Source organism: Cololabis saira, chromosome 7 (assembly GCF_033807715.1).
Source record: "Cololabis saira isolate AMF1-May2022 chromosome 7, fColSai1.1, whole genome shotgun sequence".
Classification (NCBI taxonomy): Eukaryota; Metazoa; Chordata; class Actinopteri; order Beloniformes; family Belonidae; genus Cololabis; species Cololabis saira.
The window spans coordinates 15,242,695-15,264,747 of NC_084593.1; the positions used below are offsets into that span (position 1 = coordinate 15,242,695).

At 37.5% G+C, this 22,053-nt stretch overlaps 2 protein-coding genes across 2 annotated transcripts in view; one reads left to right on the top strand and one right to left on the bottom strand.

The window, feature by feature from the left end:
- Positions 1-3,347, bottom strand: part of LOC133446790 (C-terminal-binding protein 1) — a 48,959-nt gene extending 45,612 nt beyond the window's left edge. The window contains exon 1 of the mRNA XM_061724873.1: positions 3,253-3,347. The gene's annotated coding sequence lies outside the window, so the exon portion shown is untranslated. The remainder of the gene's footprint in view (positions 1-3,252) is intronic.
- maea (macrophage erythroblast attacher, E3 ubiquitin ligase) lies at positions 2,583-19,845 on the top strand. Its single transcript, XM_061724876.1, has 9 exons — positions 2,583-2,666; positions 9,307-9,489; positions 11,597-11,800; positions 11,997-12,119; positions 13,655-13,731; positions 13,856-13,964; positions 16,155-16,288; positions 16,388-16,583; positions 18,065-19,845. The coding sequence occupies exons 1-9, from the start codon at positions 2,598-2,600 to the stop codon at positions 18,158-18,160; spliced, it is 1,191 nt and encodes a 396-aa protein (XP_061580860.1). The 5' UTR covers positions 2,583-2,597; the 3' UTR covers positions 18,161-19,845.
- The last annotated feature ends 2,208 nt before the right edge of the window (positions 19,846-22,053 follow it).

The following is a 22,053-nucleotide window of genomic DNA, read 5'->3' on the forward strand; positions in this document are numbered from 1 at the left end:
TTCCTTGCCACTGTTTGGCTTAAGGTTTTTCTCCCACTAGGGGAGTTTTTACCTGCCATTGTTTATGTAATAACTGCTCGGGGGTCATGTTCTGGGTATGGGTCTCTGTAAAGCGTCTAGAGACAACTCTGTTGTATTAGACGCTATATAAATAAAATTGAATTGAATTGAATTGAACTATTTGAGAATCAGGTTTATTTGGCCAAGTCAGGTCAAACAAGACAGGGAATTTGACTCTGGTTGTTTCGCTCACTGTACAGTAATTAGACAAATGACAGCTCTTATTAACATATATCTACAATTTTTTTTTGTTTGTTTTAATATTTTTATCCCGATTTTTTTCCCCTTTTTATCACCCAGTGCTCCTACCGAAGTGACAGTCCTGGGCATTGTTCCCTCTACCAACCCTGGGAGGCCCCACACTGAGCTCAGGTCTCCTTCTTAACCTTAACCTTAACAATTTTTGAAAAAAGTGAAAGGTGCAGCAGTATTAGGGGTGGGACGATAGGGGTAACTCACGATTTAATACTGTGGCGATATGTGGCCCACGATAATGATAATATCACGATACACAATATCTACGATATTCGATATATTGTAAAGAATTTCATCGACGATATATCACGATATATGTGTATTAATGGTTTGTATTAATGGGCGTGGCCTAATGGCTCAATAGCGCCCCCTAGAAAACTTTGTGCCTCAAGCCCCACAATACGGTTTGACGTACATGCACGAAAATCGGTACACACCTGTATCATGTCGCAACTTAAAGAAAAGTCTCTTGGCGCCATGGCCGAAACCCAACAGGAAGTCGGCCATTTTTAATCGTGTAAGTTTGACGCAATTTATGCCATTTCTTTGGTCGTTAATGCGGCCCGAACCGTAACGTGCACCCAGGTGTGTTATACATCAAAATGTGGGTCTCCATCCTGCGATGATGCGCATTACTTTTCTCAGTCAAAAGCGTTACCGTGGCGACGATAGACGCCAAAAAGCGACCCCCCCCCCCCCCCCCCTTCATCTGATTGGTCCATTTTGATAGTTCCTACTTTCTGCCATAACTTTTGAATGGTTTGATATAAACACTCGTGGTGGTATCATCGGACTTAGTTTTGAGTCCTTGACCTTTATTGGTTGGAAATTGCCCGCGCGAGGGCCCGTTTATCGCTGCTTGCAGCTTTAATTATTATTATTGTTGTACAGTGATTGATTACTCTGAGACTCTATGAGTGATGACAGTTCATCAGAGCAACAAGCAAGCTTGGGGGGGAATAAACTGTCTTTATTTTAGAAACTGATTTATTGATTTATAATCTCCTAGTGATAGTTATAGCCAGTACTCGAGTTGTAAAAGAAAATCAGGGGGGATGGTGGATTTTATCATATGGGGACATATAATTTGTGCTGATTACAAATAATATAATATATTACAAATAATAGCAGTGACCAAAACACCTGCAGAAATACTGCAGTAATGACATAGCAGCAGTTAAATGCAGCCTTCTGTAAGCTTTAAATATCCACTGGGCTTACATCAAATACATCAAAACACAACAATAAAAAACAGTTTTCTGAACTTATCAATATGACTCTGTCCTTCATAAGTAAAATGGATCACTGCAAAAACTCAAAATCTTAACAAGAATATTTGTCTAATTTCTAGTTAAAATGTCTAATTTTAGTTAAAAAAAAATCGCATTACACTTAAAACAAGACTGATCACTGGAAAAAACAACAATTTTCACCTGTTTCAAGTAGATTTTCACTTGAAATAAGTAGAAAAAATCTGCCAGTGGAACAAGATTTTTTTGCTTGTAATAAGAAGATAAATCTTGTCCCACTGGCAGATTTTCCTACTTATTTCAAGTGAAAATGTAATTGAAACAGGTGAAAATTGTCAAATAAGTTATTTTTCTGGTGTTATTTTTCCGGTGATGACTCTAAATGTTGAAATCAGTGGCGTCAATTCAGTCGAAGCTAAGGTATGGCAAGGTTACGAGTCACAGAACTTAACTAGAGTATCAATCAACACGTCCAGCAAATACTCATCACAGAAGTCTATGTAGCTTATCTGTGTGGTCAAGAAAATTGGAACTTTTTCAAATGCAGTCTCGCTCACTGCAAAAACTCAAAATCTTACCAGGAATATTTGTCTTATTTCTAGTTAAAATGTCTCATTTTTAGTCAAAAAATCTAATTACACTTAAAACAAGAGTCATCACCAGAAAAATAACTTATTTGACCATTTTCACCTGTTTCAAGTACATTTTCACTTGAAATAAGTAGAAAAATCTGCCAGTGGGACAAGATTTATCTTCTCATTCCAAGCAAAAATAAAAAAATGATGAAATGACATAAGGGATGGAAAGGGGGGATGATTTGGACCGTTTTTATTTCAGGTGGGATGCCATCTCCCCTCATCCCCCCTCAACTCCAGTACTGGTTATATCCTTAAAAAAACCTGCCTAAAAGTGACAAAACAATCAGTACTGGCACCGTGTCGCCAGATGGCGGTAGTGAGCCTCAAAGCGGTTCTAAGCTGATGGGAGAAAAAAAAAACACAAACAACCAGAAGAGAGAAGCACAAAACCAAGATGGCGGTGCAGGAGACAGCATCCCAGCTGTCCATGGCTCTCAAAGTCCAAGAATACCCCACCCTGAAGGTAAACCCGCACCACACCGCTATCACCTGCTAGTTTTGTGATTATAACACTAGTCTGAGTGCACAATGTGCTTTGATGGCGTTTGTAAAAGGTGAATAAGTGGATGTTTAGATCGTGAAGGGGCAGCCAACATGACAGGGAGGCTCCGTTAGCCGCGGCGGGCTAACAGGGAGCTAACTCCCCCCAATCACCTGGATCTGACAGCTAAACACCCACACCTGCACACCTGGGGGGCTGTTTCTGATGAGATAACTATTAAACTGAAATAAGTTTTACTTTTAGGGCGGAGTGCATCAACACTTCAACAGTTTTAAGCCTTTAACTTTGACCAGGTGGTGCAGGTATTATTGAAAACCTCTTAACTGTGGCATCAAAGGGTGTCCAGCTGATTTAAAGAGAAAAAACGTTAAATTATAATAATAATGGCTTGGTTTTATAATGCAATCTTTACACATTAAAAAAAAAAAAAAAAAAAGGGATGCATGTGGTAAATGTCAGCGCAGACAGCCTGGGCTGAAACCACGTGGCTGCTCCTAATAAGATGGTTTTAATCTCTTTTGTCACCGTTTAAACGTGAATATCCTACCCGGTCAGGTGTGGCTGTGTTTTTAGAGATACAGCCCGAGTCCCGGCAGGTCCCGTGTGTTACAGCTCATAGCGCAGTGTCATCAGATGCTGCTTCTGCTTCAAAATGGCCAGTGAGGGAAAAAATCCCAGCCCGTTTCCGCGCACATAACTGCGTTACTGCGACACCGCGGATAAAACACGAGCTGCTGCTGCTGCACATCAGCAGCAAACTGCACCGTCCTGGGTGAGTATGATCTGCAGTGGGTTTATTTGTTAAAACAAATGGTTGTAGTAGTAAGGGATGCCGTGATGAAGATGCATCTGTGCTGAAATGCATGGCAGTGGTTTTGGGGATGTGTCTGCTGCAGTAAGGTGGTGATGGGCACCATTTTAAAGACAGAAGTGATGCTAATAATGGGCAAGAAATTGAAGTTTAGCTCTAAAAGAGACCGCGGTTGAATTGGTTTGATATTGGATATTCGACAGTCAAAGACATCCATTTAACTTGTGATACATACCACTGATTTTGGTCATATTGCTTATGATGTGTTCATGGTGATCTAGAGTATATATCACAAGAGAGTAATTATTATAAAATCATATTATGGGCTGATTTAATGAGGTTTAATGATGATTTAATGAGGTTTAATGAATTCAACACCAAATGAATTCAACACCCATAAAACTTGTGATACATAACACCAATTGTTTTCAAATCACTTGTGATGTGTTCATGGTCATCCAGACTATATATCACAAGACAGTAATTATTTAAAAAAAAAAAATCATACTATGGGCGGTTTAATGTGGTTTAATGAATTCAACACCCATAAAACTTGTGATACATAACACCAATTGTTTTCAAACCACTTGTGATGCATTCATGGTCATCCAGAGACTATATATCACAAGACTGTAATTATTATAAAATCATACTATGGGCTGATTTCTGCTGCAGTAAGGTGGTGATGGGCACCATTTTAAAGACAGAAGTGATGCTAATAATGGGCAAGAAACTAACAGAAGAAGACCGCGGTTGAATTGGTTTGATATTGGATATTGGATATTCGACATTCAAAGACATCCATTTAACTTGTGATACATACCACTGATTTTGGTCATATTGCTTGTGATGTGTTCATGGTCATCTAGACTATATATCACAAGAGAGTAATTATTATAAAATCATATTATGGGCTGATTTAATGAGATTTTATGAATTGGTATGGTTTGAAAACAATCAGTGTTATGTATCACAAGTTTTATGGGTGTTGAATTCATTAAATCTCATTAAATCAGCCCATAGTATGATTTTATAATAATTACAGTCTTGTGATATATAGTCTCTGGATGACCATGAACGCATCACAAGTGGTTTGAAAACAATTGGTGTTATGCACAAGTTTTATAGTTGTTGAATTCATTTGGTGTTGAATTCATTAAACTTCATTAAACCTTATTAAATCAGCCCATAATATGATTTTATAATAATTACTCTCTTGTGATATATACTCTAGATGACCATGAACACATCACAAGCAATATGACCAAAATCAGTGGTATGTATCACAAGTTAAATGGATGTCTTTGACTGTCGAATATCCAATATCAAACCATCAAACCAATTCAACCGCAGTCTAAAAGAGGGACGTGGGTTGTTTCATTTTGATGTTATATTGGGCATAAGAGAGCAAAAGCTTGGATGTCTGACGCAGACTTATGTCTCATCTTATATACATTCATACAGCCATTTTCATCTAATTGTTGAGCTAACTATATGCATTTTTTTTGTATTTTATTTATCCAGGAGAGTCCCATTGAGATACAATATCTCTTCTGCCAGGGAGTCCTGGTCAAGATGGCAGCAGAAAAATAAATTCAGTTTCATATAAAAGAAAATACATACAAGGACAAGTAACTTTACAAAAAAATAAAAACATATCAAAACAAGAAACAAACATAAAACATACAAGGATCAGAAAGCTAAAAAGAATTCATGACAAAGAATGACACTTGATTAAAAACAATGACATTGTTCTGTGAAAAATGATTTTAACATATGTTTGAACATGTTAATAGAGGGCAAATGCCATTTAAATGCTATACAGATAGATGTGACATAATAAATGCAGCTCTGTTGTCTCTTTACTCTCTCTGGTTGCTTGTTTTGTGTCCAAACAATAAAAGTCTTTGACAGGGTCATATTTCAGTATTTCTGTTTTCACACAATCATTTTTGTATAAAATGGTGATGACAGGGATGATAAAAGCGAAGAAGAGTTAACATGTGTGTCTGGTGTAATCATGTTGAACGTTTACCACAATAGTGATGTTTTCAAGCTCTGTTTTCTCAGTTGATAATAAGATGCCAGAGTATTAAACATTTTTCTTCTATTTTCAAACTGTCTCCTGAGTGACTGAAATTAAATGCAAACAGGTGAAATATTTTAATTTACAATTTTTTTTTTTTGCTATGGTAGCAATTTACCGAAACATTAAGGATATTAAATAAATATGCATTTAAAGTGCAGACTCTACTTTTCACAAAGTAAGTGGCTGGATGAGAGGGTGAGTAATGCAAGAGATGAAATGACAACCTAAATTGGTTTTGTCGGTTTCTTTAGCATCTTTTCACTTTCTGTTTTCAGAGCTATCATTATTATTACTCTTACTATTATTACAGCTATTCTTATTATTATTATTATTATTATTATTTTGTGTAACCTCATGATACTTAATTTGTTCTTTTTACATATTCTTTTATGTTAAAAGGTGGGCAAGATAAGCTTTATGCTTCAAGCCCAGACCTTTTCGGTCAAAATAATCACAATGTTGACCAGGGAAAAACCTGTGGATTTTTTTTTGTTCTTTGTTATCTTGCTTGTTGATTTTTATGCTTGTGATTGACCGAAATAAAGATTAACTAACTAACTTATATTGGGCATAAGAGCAAAAGCTTGGATGTCTGACGCAGACTTATGTCTCATCTAATATACATCACCAACAAAATACAACTATTTCAGAATCAGGTTTATTTGGCCAAGACAGGGAATTTCACTCCGGTTGTTTTGGACATTGACAGCTTTTATTAACATATATACATTTTGTCTATATATACATTAGCAGTAAGGTGATGGGCACCATTTTAAGACAGAAGTGATGCTAATAATTGGCAAGAAATTGGAAGTTTAGAACTAAAAGAGGAACATGGTGTTTCATTTGATGTTATATTGGGCATAAGAGCAAAAGCTTGGATGTCTGACGCAGACTTATGTCTCATCTATTATACATCACCAACAAAATACAGTGTATGATGAATAATCTGCCGTTGTGGTTGTTAGATTAGTTATTTTATAAAGGAAAAGGTAATGGCAGTATACATATAGATTAAATTTGTTGTGCAAAACAAATGTATAAAGAGCTGGGCTTTCTATATATGACTACTGTCTTTTCTTTTTTGTCATTGGTTTGTTAGGATTTCACATTGAAGTCAATACTTAACAAGCAAGCGTTGTAATGTTGCTTTTTTTAATGGTCAGACTACCATTAATTAGCAATGTTAACCTTGGTGAAGAAACCTTGGTGAAGCCTCTGTGTCTCCTGCCATGATCCGCTCCCGAACTAATCATAAAAGACAAAAAATTGTGCTCATATGGTCTGAAATGCATTCAGAGGTCCTATGTCATTTATTGCAAGGTCGTCTGGAAAAAAAGTAAAAAAGGACTAATTGCTACAATGGCCATTGTTGTACAAGATCTGCTGAAACTACATTGTAACCATATTTATGTCATTTATCTTCCATCTCTTTGTAGGCATGAATGCAGTTTTAAGTACGGTATATGAGGTATATATATATCTATCTCATTATACTTTGATTTAAATATAAGTTAATGCTGTATGGGCACTGAATGATATAGAGCTTAAATGTTATTTTATTTTTTTCAGACACAATGGCTATAGGCTATAGCCCTTTTCAAACATGAGCCATGTAGCATTAATGATGTCTTATTAAAGTGAGGGCTTACAGTCATTCAAACCATGGTGTCTTTCCATCGAAGTTCTTCACAGCTGCATTCAGACATACTTCTGAAAGTGACAGAGAGGACCATGGTGCATGTACCACCGTGGCTCTCCTGTATGTTTTGTTATTCATGTTGTACATGAGAGTAAATCAAATCAGTAGAGTCCTCTTAAAGTCCCATTTTTCTCATCACGTCATGTATTTATCACTATAGCAATCTTATGGCTGTGCCAGGTGCGCAGTGATTATGTAAAACATAGGATATGGGTAGAGGCAGATAAAAATGTCAACCTTACTGAATAGTCTGTTTGAGTCAATAAAAATATGATTGTTGTTTTCATTAAGGTTCAGCTTTGCTATGGTATAAATGTACTCCTCATCAGCTAGACTAGAGAAACACATTTTTGACTTCACCTGAAGACACAATCATCACGAAATGGAGGAGAGACATTAGAATAGAACTTTTATTTATCTAATAACATAATATCTTCGTTCCTCCTAAGAGAGCGATCTTATGTCAAATGAATCCAACACTGCCCTGCATGCTTCTCAGTAAATGTCAGTGCTACAGTCAAGACTTGTGATACTTCTTTGTTATTAGATCTGAGTAGTCAGGTTGCAATTGAAAAATGTCATGGAAAAAAAAAAATCCAAGTTCCGAGTTATTCACACAGGACTGAATTTATAATTGTATATTATTGTCTATTTACAGTATTTGGATTGTGCTTTTTCTCACTACAGCACTTTGTTGCAACATGTTCTGTAACACATACTTTTTCTCATTTACGCATTTTTTTGGTTTGTTATTATCATACAGTAGTAGTCTGAAAATGTGAAAATTAGGCTAAATGTTAAATAGCATCACTGATTTAATAACTAAAGCCTCATCTGACATAGCCATAACTGTATGCTCTCTAATAAAAGTCATGGCTGTACTTTAATCTTTAGCTATATTTACATAAAGATTCTCTGATACAGAGATACAGTTAGTTCCCATTCACATCTCAGTGCTGTCCACTAAGGTGAATGTTGTTGCTTCCACTTACTGAACAAGAAACTAAGAGAGAATTATTGTGGTACTTGATAGGATGTATTTTTGAGGTAACATGGGACAAGGATGTTGATATAAATCATTTGATATTTGCCAGCCAAACAAAATATGGCAGTAAAGAACATTTATCTATTTTTTTTTCTCTCCTTTTGTACAGTAGATACCGTATACATATTCTAGACCTCATTTACATTCATGGTATCAAGCAAAGTGAGAATGTTAAGAGGAAATCTGTGATAAGACAGATGGTCCCATTCAGCTTTTCAGTTTTGGGATAGATTCCCCAAACCCCAGCAAGATTTATTCAGTCATGTTGGCTTATTTACATAATTCCTCTTCAGTTTTAGTGATCTGTGAAATTAACTTGGCAGTAACTTGAGTGAGAAGAATCCTCTCAGTGGATCAAAGCATGCTTCTTAATTTTTACTTAACCACAGAAGTCACATAAAACTAGTTCATTTATGTCAGGGGTAATCCTTCTTCTGGATTAAGTCAGGCAAAATGTGTTTTTAATTTTGGATCTTTTCATCATTTTATGTGCATGAATATAAGACGGCATGTTATGTCCTTGAGGAATGAGAAGGATGGGATTGTGAACGCTGTCTTGTTGATTTTTCACATTGTGTTTTTTATTTGCTGTAATTAAGCCATATTTAATCTTAATTAGGTACAGTTCATATTCATATGTGGAAAAGAGTCTTTTTTTTTTTCTTTTCCCCCAAAGAAAACATATTTAAAGGTTCTTAAGTCAGTCATGCCTCAGTTGGCCACAGAGAATATGAGGAAACTGGTGATTGCACAAGCCATCTTCATTCAGGGTGACACATTATAAATTAGGGTTGTGCTAGAGATTTGGCCCAGAACCGTGTGGTATTAGAGTCTGTAGTGCTCACATTTTGTATTCTTTATCCAACGTGTTTATACCCAGTTCTCCACAAACCTTTCTAAACTGCACAGTTACCCTTGTCTTTCTGTTTAACTTTGATGAAAATGTCTTCACAGGTGCCATATGAGACTCTGAACAAACGTTTTCGAGCAGCTCAGAAGAACATCGACCGGGAGGCGAGTCACGTCACCATGGTCGTCGCAGAGCTGGAGAAGACGCTGAGCAACTTCCCAGTGGTCGACTCTGTGGTGTCACTGCTGGATGGAGTGGTGGAGAAACTAAGTGCCCTGAAGAGGAAGGTAAGCATGTCCAGACACACACAGGTGTTTTCATCTAATAGTTTTCTGTTGCTGGATGTCGTCTGGCACTAGCAGCGTAAAGCTCTGTTGTCTCTTTACTCTCTGGTTGCTTGTTTTGTGTCCAAACAATAAAAGTCTTTGACAGGGTCATATTTCAGTGTTTCTGTTTTCACTAGTGTTGTCCCGATCACGGCATTTTCAAAACATCGGTATCGGCCAAAAAAGTATCGGGACATACCTACTTATTAATGTTTTTTAATATATATTAAATCGTTTTATATATCATTGCATTTAAAGTCACTTCCGGACGGGAGTAAGCTGAACTAACATGGTTTACATGTTTGAATTGTGAAATTTTATATATGTTCATGTTGCATTAAGCTGCTGCTATTCATTTCATGCCATTCAGAATGTTGCACTAAGGTTAAGCAAAAAAGTATTTTAATTTTCTTGTGTTTGTGAGTTTGACTGGATGTCATTCAACTACCTCTTTTGAAGTTAAATTTATTTATTTTTGTTATTGCGCTATTCTGCACTTTTTGTTTTAGTTTACAATTTCATGTTTTTACATTTTGTGGCACCAGAGCTGATAAGCTTTGTTGAAATATATGTCCATGTTCTTCTCCAAAGGACAAGAAAAGAAACTTGGGATAATTTAGTTTTAGTCCTTTTCTTTTTTTTAATTCATTGCCAAAATGTATCTGATCGGGAAAAAGTATCGGAAATATATCGAGAGCCAAAAAAAGTGATCAGATCAGGAACAATCGGGATTGGCAAATACTCAAACTCAAGTGATCGGGATCGGATCGGGAGCTAAAAAATCCTGATCGGGACAACCCTATTTTTCACACAATCATTTTTGTATAAAATGGTGATGACAGGGATGATAAAAGCAAAGAAGAGTTAACATGTGTGTCTGGTGTAAATCATGCCAGCTATGCTTGTTGAACGTTTACCACAATAGTGATGTTTTCAAGCTCTGTTTTCTCAGTTGATAATAAGATGCCAGAGTATTAAATATTTTTCTTTTATTTTCGAACTGTCTCCTGCGTGACTGAAATTAAATGCAGACAGGTGAAATATTTTAATTAGCAATTTTTTTTGCTATGGTAGCAATTTAACGAAAGATTAAGGATATTAAATAAATATGCATTTAAAGTGCAGACTTTACTTTTAACAAAGTGGCTGGATGAGAGGGTGAGTAATGCAAGATAAGTGGGGGAAGAAAAAACAAGAATATAGTATAGAAACTTAGAAGTTTGTACATAAGTCCTTGCAGAAGGGGATTCAGCATACTTGTACGTAATCTTCTGTAAGTTTGACTGCTACGTTTGATCTACTGATCTTCCAGATATTTGACTTTATTTTTATTATTTGAGTATTCACGTAATCGCTCCAGAACATCTCTTGAATAGCTCAGGAATCTGGAAAAGGCTGTCATGCCATGTGAAGCAGTGATTTGTGGAGGAAAAGGAAAAAAATCATAGCTTGAAGCTGCTAGTCTGTACAGTGATTTACTGGGGTTGTGGAGACGTTTCCTTCCGGTAATGAAGAAGTCTCTCAAAAAAACCTGAAGGTCCAAACAAAAACAATGCAATTGTGTTAAATTCTGAAATAAACTTTATTTTCAAGATGCAAGTTTCAGTTTGGTAATTTCAGGAAGGGTCCAGATGCAACAACTTTTTTGCAAAAGCGAAATGCATGTTCTTTACAAACGGATGTTTTTTAAACAAGTCACATTAAACAACAATAGATGTTTCTTATAGCTCTCCCAAGCAGAGGAATCAGCTTTCTTCACTGAATAGACTTGTGATGACATTACCTTGGGTCTGTTATCTTCCCTCCTACTTTTTGGAGGTTTGTTTGCGGATGCGATAGTGAAAAGATAAGAACGTGTCACAGGAGGATACTGTGAGGAGGATAAGCTTTGTTTTCATGGTCTCTGCTTGTTGAGGGTCAAACTGACCTACTGCTACTGGAAGTAAATATTTATTTCTGCCAAGTTAACTGTCTCAGCACATGGAGAAGATAAACATGAAAACTTTGCTCTACAAGATGCTCATTCAGCTTTTATATAAGCTTCTTTTTCCTTTTGTATTGTCTGAAGGCCGCAGAGTCTATTCAAGCAGAAGATGAGAGTGCCAAGCTGTGCAAGCGTCGTATCGAGCACTTGAAGGAGCATAGCAGCGACCAACCGGCCTCGGTCAACCTGTGGAAGAAGAAACGCATGGACCGTATGATGGTGGAGCATCTGCTGCGCTGCGGCTACTACAATACAGCTGTCAAACTGGCCCGACAGAGCGGCATAGAGGTCATTATTTGTGAACATTTTCAGACATGTTTAAGTCACGGCTACCAAACAAGTGTGAAAAATAAACCATATTGGAAAAATAAATCAACTGTATTACACATAAAGGACTGTGAATGTGAGAATATAAGAGGTACATTTAGCTGTTTGCAAATATAAGTTGCATGGGTGTCATGTCACTTCTTTATATTTTTTTTAGGATCTGGTGAACATAGAAATGTTCCTCACAGCAAAAGAAGTGGAGGAGTCTCTGGAGAGGCAAGAGACCGCCACTTGCTTGGCCTGGTGCCATGACAATAAGTCCCGCCTTCGCAAGATGAAGGTAATTCATATTATCAGAGTTAAATATCAACTTTTATAATTTCGAGAATTTTATTTCACTTAGACAAAATATTTATTTAAAAAAAAAACACAGGCATCATTTTATATCAGGCTCCTGAAGGTTTCTGAAAAACTTGAAGACATAACTGCTTTCCAGTAAGCTATAAACATAAAGAATAATAATACTTGAGAGATTAAACCTTTTAGTTAGGTTTTATTGTACGCTTTTGACTACCCCTTTTGTTTATCAGATAGTTTGTCCTAAGATAATAACACGCACCTTCAAAGGTATGAGCAAGCAAACCAGTCTGAAAGTGATCAATTCCGTTTTATTTATATAGCGTCTATTACAACAGATGTGGTCTCTAGGAGACCAGAACACGACCCCCAAGCAATAACTACATAAACACTGGCAGGTTAAAAACTCCCCTAGTGAAAGAAAAACCTTAGGCCAAACAGTGGCAAGGAAAAACTGGCAAGGACCTGGATCATAAGGGGGGAAGAAACCTGGACCTGGATCATAAGGGGGACCTGGATTCTGCTGAAGACCAGCTGGGCAGAACAGGAAAAGAGAAAACAGACAGAGAGAATGGAGAACAGAGAACGGAGAGACACAGACACAATGGCTAACTGCTGCACTACAGGGATGACTATATAGGATCACTGTATGTATGAAGCATTTATTTATTTATCTACATTTATTGGATCCGAAACATTCCTAATATAGATGTAAATTTAACGATATAACTCGCACCTAGCCACAATTTATAGACAATACTTGGTTCAAGATATGTACGGGTCATGTAAAGTTTAAAAAAAATTAATGAATAAATAATTTTGGTAAGGTATTTTTACAGTACTTACTACTTATGGGAGTTTTTATGTCCAGAAAGTAGCAACAAATGAACCAGATTATACCAGATATAATTCATTTCAACTAAATAACTAGTAAAATTCAGAGTAGAGACAATAATCTCATAAACTAGCATATTTTGAAGGTGGAATTTATTTTTCTGTGATGAATTATTTGAAAATGTTGTTATATATGTGTTTCAGTTCAGCTTCATGTCACAACATGATGGACAACATGTACATTTTTCTTTAAATTCAGTTATGTATTTATTTATTCCCATTTTTTAACACCAGGTAAACAGACTTGAAATGTTTTTTTTAGTTTGTTTAAACTCATTTAATTTTTCTTAAAAATGCCGAAAGCACTTTATGCTACAAGCCATATTCAACCTTGTGCACACCGATACATTATTGAAATAACTTTTGGATTTGTTGTCCTATGCCAAAATACTCAAAATTAAAAACTATCTGTACCTCTGGAGCTACAGCAGATGTGTATTTTTATTTTCCTTTTCTAAAAAGCAGTTTTACAGCTCACTAACCCTGCATGAGTTTTATGAAAGTGATTATTATTTTGTCTGTTCTTGTCCTCTTTCATATCAGAAAGCTTAAGCAGGAGAGATTTGCAGCCCTGCGTTTGGTTTATACTTGACACTCTCTTTTGTCTCCCTCTCTCTTTGGCAGAGCTGTCTTGAGTTCAGTCTGAGAATCCAGGAGTTTATTGAGCTCATCAGACAAAACAAGCGCATGGATGCGGTCCGGTACTTATCAAGAACAATGAAACTGATATCCGTTTCATCTTAAACTCTCTTTGCCTTTCACTAAACTTTATTGTTGGCAGAGTTTTTCTGAGTTTGTGTCAGACCGTTTCTGTGTGTGTTTCAGACATGCTAGGAAGCACTTCAGCCAAGCCGAAGGCGGGCAGTTGGATGAAGTACGGCAGGTGATGGGAATGCTGGCCTTCCCATCAGATACACACATCTCCCCATATAAGGTAGCCCAAAAGATACTTGTATCGTCTGAACATATTTGTGTGTTGAATTTTAGATTTCTCTCGCACATAAAGCAGATTTTTTTCTTTTTTGTATACCCATTGGGAGTTGTTTTGAAAGGGTTTCACCCAAAATGTCATTCTTTAAGAGCTGCAGTACACTTCTGTTCTATCATGTTTTTAAATGTAGGTGTTACTTAAAGGGGACCTATTATGAAAAACACGTTTTTTCTTGCTTTAACATACATAAAGTGGTCTCCCATCAGCCTGCCAACTCAGGCCACGTTTACACGTAGCCGGGTATTTACAAAAACGGATATTTTCCCCTCTACGTTTTCAAAAAAATCCTCGTTTACACGGACCCGCATGAAAACGCTCTTAACGTCATGCAAGCCAATCAGAATCCTGGAAAAACATCAACAAATGACACGTGTGTAACTTCCAGTTAAGGGCTGATTTATGGTTCCGCGTTACATTAACGCAGAGCCTACGCCGTCGATTTAACGCGGAACCATAATTCAGGCTTCATGCTGCTGGCTGACGCGCTCACAGGCTTGAATGAGCAGGAGGCTGGACGGGGGGGGGGAGTTACTTTTAAGTGTGACTTTAGAATATTAAACAGGTAAAATACAAGAAAATATTGACGGTGGCCAAACTAATTGTAAACACAGGTCGCACACATGACGCTGGTGAGTTTCTGGTGCATAATGTGACGTTCTGAAGCTCAAATCTCCGTTTTCCTCCGTTTAGACGCAAACGGGAAAACGGAGTTTTTGAAAATCTCCACTTTGGCCGGAGTTTTCAGAAATGATCGTTTTTGGTGACTTTGACCTCCGTTTCCGTGTAAACGGACGGCCAAAACGCATGAAAACGCCTCCGTTTTTGTAAATACCCGGCTACGTGTAAACGGGGCCTCAGAGAAGGAGGAAAGCAACCAAATTCTGCAGTGTCTGTACAGCCGCCCAGATGGGCCATCCAGTGTGATGGGGCTTCTACGAGCCGTTCAGATTCTGCTCCTGTCGTTACGTAACGACGGGAGCGATTTACATAGGTTGGCCTCCGATCATAGCCTCCCCGCCCTTCAGAATCCTGCATAGAGAATGAGGTTAGAGAATGGGAAGATAAAGGCCCCGTTTACACGGAGCAAAAACGGAGGCGTTTTCATGCGTTTTGGCCGTTCATTTACACGAAAACGCAGCTCAAAGCCCCCAAAAACGATAATTTCTGAAAACTCCGGCCAAAGTGGAGATTTTCAAAAACTCAGTTTTCACGTTTGCGTCTAAACGGAGGAAAACGGAGATTTAAGCTTCAGAATGTCACATTATGCACCAGAAGCGTCACCAGCATCATTTTTGCGACCTGTGTTTACAACTTGATTGGCCACCGTCAATATTTTCTTGTATTTTACCTGTTTTATATTCTAAAGTCACACTTAAAAGTAACTCCACTTCTCTGTCACTCCAAATGAAAGACTCTCGTTCCGTCTTGGAAGTAAAGCCTGAATTATGGTCCCGCGTTAAATCGACGCAGAGCCTACGGCATAGGGTACGCGGCGATGCGCGCCGTACGGTGTGCGTCACCAGGATTCTGATTGGCTGGCATGACGTTAACAGCGTATTTATGCGGATTCGTGTAAATGAAGAGATTTTGAAAACGATCTTGTGTACACGATGGAAATTTTTCAACACGTAGAGGGGGAAATATCCGTTTTTGTAAATACCCGGTTTTTAGACATGGCTCAGAGGCAGAATTTCTAATTTATTTAGCAAAAACCATCAAAAGCTTGTTTTTAAGACATTCAAGGCCTGTTTAAAATAGGTATTATTTGCCATAATAGGTCCCCTTTAAGAGCTGCAGTTCTGTTCGATCATGTTTTTAAATTGAGGTGTTACTTAAATTTTGTTTTTACTGTGATGAAGTATAATGTGTGATCATGATCAATGTATGTTATTTGTTTCATACACAAAACCTAATTCTAGTGTCGGCATGCATCAATTCAGGAACAAACCTGTTACAGCACCAGGCCAGCTTCTGGAGGGCCGCTGTTTTTCACACCACTGTGTGCTGCAGAGATTGTAAACTCCCTTGATGCATTATTTGTTAGATATTTCTGTAAATGAAAGTGACTGTAGTTAACAGAATGGCTGTTTTTAAAACGTGTCTTTTTGTTTCTCTTTCTCCCTGTTCCATCAGGATCTTTTGGATCCGGCCCGCTGGAAGATGCTGATCCAACAGTTCCGATACGACAACTACAGACTTCACCAGCTGGGAAATAACTCTGTGTTCACTATCACCCTACAGGCTGGTCTATCTGCCATCAAGACACCGTATCCTTTATTTTCTTTCTTTTTAGCCCCTGATTAACTTTAGACAGGAAGAAATGCATTCACTAAGATGGTATTTGTGATCCTTAACACCGTTTTCAGTCAGTGTTACAAGGAGGATGGAACTTCTAAAAACCCAGATTGCCCAGTGTGCAGCAAATCTCTTAACAAATTGGCCCAACCACTACCCATGGCCCACTGCGCCAATTCCAGACTAGTCTGCAAGATCTCAGGGGAGGTCATGAATGAAAACAATCCTCCTATGATGCTGCCTAATGGATATGTCTATGGCTACAATGTGAGTAAACTGAAAGATGGACATCCCTAGAGAAAAGCTGTTCCTGTCTGTGACTGCGTTTCCATGCAGTCAATAACCCTTTTCAAACCAGAATATTAGCAATAACCCGCTTTGCACGGCCATGTAAACACCAATAACTCCTTTGAATAACCGGAATTTGCTCATATTCCGGTTTTTAAATATGACCCCTGGGTTACTCCTTTTATAACCCGAATATTCAGGCCCCGTTTACACATAGCCGGGTATTTACAAAAACGGATATTTCCCCCTCTACGTTTTGAAAAATTCCATCGTTTACACGAGATCGTTTTCAAAATCTCTTTGTTTACACGGATCCGCATAAATACACTGTTAACGTCATGCCAGCCAATCAGAATCCTGGAAAAAACATCAACAAATGACACGTGTAACTTCCAGTTAAGGCTGATTTATGGTTCCGCGTTACACCAACGCAGAGCTTACGACGTAGGGTACACGGCGACGCACACCGTACGGCGCGCATCGCCGCGTACCCTACGCTGTAGGCTCTGCGTCGATTTAACGCGGGACCATAATTCAGGCTTTACTTCCAAGACGGAACGAGAGTCTTTCGTTTGGAATGACAGAGAAGTGGAGTTACTTTTAAGTGTGACTTTAGAATATAAAACGGGTAAAATACAAGAAAATAATGACGGTGGCCAAACTAATTGTAAACACAGGTCGCACACATGACGCTGGTGACATTTCTGTTGCATAATGTGACGTTCTGAAGCCTAAATCTCCGTTTTCCTCTGTTGAGACGCAAATGTGAAAACAGAGTTTTTGAAAATCTCCACTTTGGCCGGAGTTTTCAGAAATGATCGTTTTTGGTGACTTTGAGCTCCGTTTTTGTGTAAACGAACGGCCAAAACGCATGAAAACGCCTCAGTTTTTGCTCCGTGTAAACGGGGCCTCAGTCATGTAAACGCCTAACGTGATATCCCCATCAAAAGGAACATGAATTTGTTTTCTGCGCATGTTCTTTTCGTAAGGAATCTTGGTCTTTTGAGTCCAGGAAGTTCTTATAAACATGGAGAAACGCAAGACCAGGAGGAGACTAATCATTTTATAAATGTAATGAACATTTTGGAATTTGTAGACGGTAGAAAGTACTGGGATAGCCAGATTTACAAGAAGGTGAGCGAAAAGTTGCGCGAAGCAGCATTTGTTTTGAATTTGGATACAGGAAGAAGAAGCGGAAATTACGGTAATTGCGTCATGACGTTCTCTGCGCGTCGCTGGTTTGATCCAGATATCCCAAATGATTAATCACCATGTATACAGGAATAACCCTGTTTGCTCACGCATGGAAACAGAATATTCCGAATGTTTCAGTAACCGGAATATTGACCTCAACCTGAATTTTGACTGCATGTAAACGTAGTCTATGTTTGATGTACAATATGGATGCCAGATACAATCATATGAAACTAATATTTGTTCCATTTGTTTTTCTTCCTCAGTCCCTTCTGTCCATTCGCCAAGACGACAAAGTGGTGTGTCCCAGAACCAAAGAAGTCTTCAACTTCTCCCAAGCGGAAAAGGTCTACATCATGTGATCACCAACGGCAGTACTTAGTATTAACAAGATCAATGGCCCATTGGCCCATTGTTCACCACGTGTGAGCGGCCCACTCAGAGCCACCGGTGGAGATGTGATCCAGTTCCTTTCTTCACCTGGAGACCTGAGAGGCCCCTCAACGATCATCCCCCTCCCCCCCAGTTTCACTAGACAGTCAATTTCACACATCCCCCTCCCATTTTTAATCACACTGAAACTGGGCTCTTCATCTTTCAGACTCTGTTTTAGATGTGGCTAGAAGTTGTTTGATCTGATCCGTTTAAGCACACGGACTCTGAATATTTCCATTATCTTAAAGGCCTTCACTCTGATGATTAGAGTTTAGAAAACAGAACTGGTACAATGAAACTGCTAGGTAGTTGTTTGGTTTTACTACAAGAAATAATAAAAAAAAAAAAAAACTAAAAAAAACAAACTCATTGAGGTTACGTTGACGTTTTTTTATTTTTCCTTGTACAAGTGGTTTTGCTTGTTCCAATAAGGGGCAGTAACATTTTAATTCAGTGCTTTATTAACCTGATGAACATGTGATATTTGGGGCTTTTTCAAAAGAAATATACCTTCTTGGTTTGTCATTACGTGATGCATGTGGACATTTTCTGAAAATCTGACGATTTTCTTATATACTTCATTTAACTTCCTGACTTTTTGAACTTTTTCCACCTTTCTCTGAGACAAGGGCCTGATTTAGGCTGCAGTGGGACTCCTTTGCAAATGTATATGTTAGTTATTGATTATTACTAAATGCAGCAGTTTTCAGGGCAAGTAATGGTGAAAAAGTTTGCTGTGTAAACTGGAGACAGCTTTAAAATCCTGGCGTAGCCCTCATTGTCCTAAAGTGAAAAGATTTTTGGTATAATTTATCAAGAAGTTCTTAGTTTAACCATTGATAACACTGTTTTTATTGTTTATTGTTTTTTACCCTTTTTTTCTTCAAATGAACAGTCTTCCTTTTAAGTGCAATGTTGTTTTCATTTCAATTAACGTATCTTAGTATTCATACTGACATCTTGGTTTCCACCATTGTTCTAAGGTAGGAACTATTTAAAAAGAAAAAGAAAAAAACCTATTAAAGATGAGAAACTGCCGATATTTTTCAGTCTTGTATCAGAAGTTAAAGGTGTTTGTGGCATCAGTACCACGGGTTTACGTAGCATAAAAGTACACCAGCTTCACCAGCCTTTAATGTAGTTGATGTTTATATAAAGTATGGTTAGTAAACGGCGAAATGCTGTTGATATAACAGTCATGTCTTTCCCTTCAAAGTCAGAGCTACTTTGGAGACATGATTCACTCATCTGTTATGAATTTCATACAAACTGTAGACAATGTACTGTAATTGTGGAAAAGTAGAGTAGGCATTCTGACTGGAGTCTCAGTTAATGCACATGTAATTCTTACATATTACACTGATACAAAGCAGCCCAAAAAGGCAAGTTAAACATGATTTAGTCTTTCTCTTCTTCTATTTTGCTCTTCCATCTTGTGTATCAGCACATCAGAGGTCACATCATTTGTGCCATCAATGAATTTGAAGTGCGTCTATGAAGACACTCATTTGTATTTGTGCAGGTAGAATAGATGTGGGGGTTGTGTCATGAGCAATGTGCCTCATAAAGATATTAGTGAAATTTTAATTCCAGTGTGTTCCAGTGGTTTCTCTGCTTATGTGGGCCTGAAAATCCGCATTAAACTCAGGTGGGTGCGATGGAGTAAACAAGTAACCACAATGATGCTGACGCTCAAATTTAGCAAAATGTTTAATCTTTCGTAGAAAACTAAATTTATATTGTTCCAAGAAATTATCATGGAGGAATTTGGACAGATGGTGTAAAGCATATATGAAGCTGGTAATGCTCTGTATTATTGAATACCTGTAGATGTCATCATAGTGAGGAAAAGGAAGATAAAATAACTAAACATGTTGGATAAATTAAGTTTCTTGGTCCAAAAGGTAACACTAAACCCCTCTCATGATAACACACTTCCATGAAAATATTTTCTCCATGGATCCATCAGTCACCAACAAACTGTTTTTACAGAAACGTTATTGCAATGCAGCTTCATCCCTTTATTAGATCCATGGGGGATAAGTAGATATTAAAACGTATTAGGTTTTTTTTTAATGATTACAAAAAAAAAAAAACAGTGAAGCCCAATTGTGTATCAATATTCTGTCAGGTATGAATTAAGAAATTAGGGCAGGCTCTTAAATATGGAAGTAGTAGAGATTGTAATTAACATTAGAAGAATTCGAAGTTGAAGAATTCAGATTCAGACGACTTTATTGATCCATTTGGGAGGTTCCCTCTGGGAAATTGACATCTCCATCTTATAAGATGGAGATATTGTCGTTATTATGGAGATATAGAGATATAGCCTATATATTTGATATAGATAGATCTTACATCTCCATCTTATATGTCATATACAAACAAAACACCCCAAAAACCAACCACCCATATAAAGATAAAAAATAAAAAGTGCAGTACCATAAATAGAATTATATGAATAGAAAAGAAATGTGAAATATTGCAGTTATAGCACAGTCCAGTTTGTTGTTGGTCAGACTGACTGTCCCTCTGTTCTTCAGTTCTTGAACAATGTTTCCCGTCAAGATGCCGAATTTTATTTCATTATTTTTTTAACGTATTTTCCCGTTTTCAGTAGCAAATCAAAAGTATCGTCATGTTATGAAATGTCGGTCATGTGAATGAGGAAGGTAGATTAACGAGTAAACCGGTGTTCTGCCGATCCTTGCTCCCCGTCGAGAAATGCTACTTTGTGGTTCTGCGCATGCGCGCAGTCGATTTTCAAATTTGATTGCCACGCCCATCATTTCCTGCACGATGTAAAATTGATAATATGGGATGTTGAGTATTTGATCCTTCAAAATACACTACCCGTGACATGAATTGCATTACACTTTGTGAACATTATACGATAAAGAGCAAAAAAACAACAATTCTATCGCTTTATTTGATATTCATTCAGTCATTCGCCTTTATTTAGCCAGGCAGGTCATTAAGAACACATTCTTACGGCCTGGCAAGAGACAAGGACCACATGGGGGGGCGGAAGGAAGTGGGCTAGGGACTAAAACAGTAAAATTGTAGCTCTACAAAAGTAGAAAACCATTAGGTAGTCAGAAAAAAACCCAAAATATAATAAAAGACGCTTCACATCCTGGACACTCACTGTTTGAACTGCTGCCATCTGGGAAAAGATACAGACTCATGAAAACAAGGACAAACAGACTCAAACACAGCTTTTATCCAACAGCAATAACCATTCTTAACAAAAACAGGTTAATGTAATGTGCAATAACCAAAAATGATTGTATGTTGATGAAAGTTCTTGTAATGTCCGTATGTTGATTTATGTGTGGAGGGGTGAATGTGTCTAGATATATATATTTATTTTATTTGTTTTTATTTCATTTTATTGATTTATTTTTCAGTTATCTTATTTTTTATATGATGCGCTGACTGGAGAGCACTTTTAAATTTCGTTGTACACAGTGATAATGACAATAAAGATAGGCAAGGCAAGGCAAGGCAAATGTATTTATATAGCACAATTCAACACAATCTATCCGCAAGCAAGCTTTATAGATGAGGCCCCAGGTCAATTTCTTTACATTTTTAAATGATTTTATAAAAGTTGAAAAAACTGAACCGGATCTGTGATGGACAGAAGATCCTGGGACCCTGAATGGAGCTGAATTGGATATAGAAAATGAATAAAGCGATACTTTCTTGTTACACTGTATTTATATTATCAATGGCCTCCTACCTTTTACCAAACCTTATCTATCTATCTATCATGGCATATATAGTAGGTATTATAATTGTGAGATGCATATTTAGA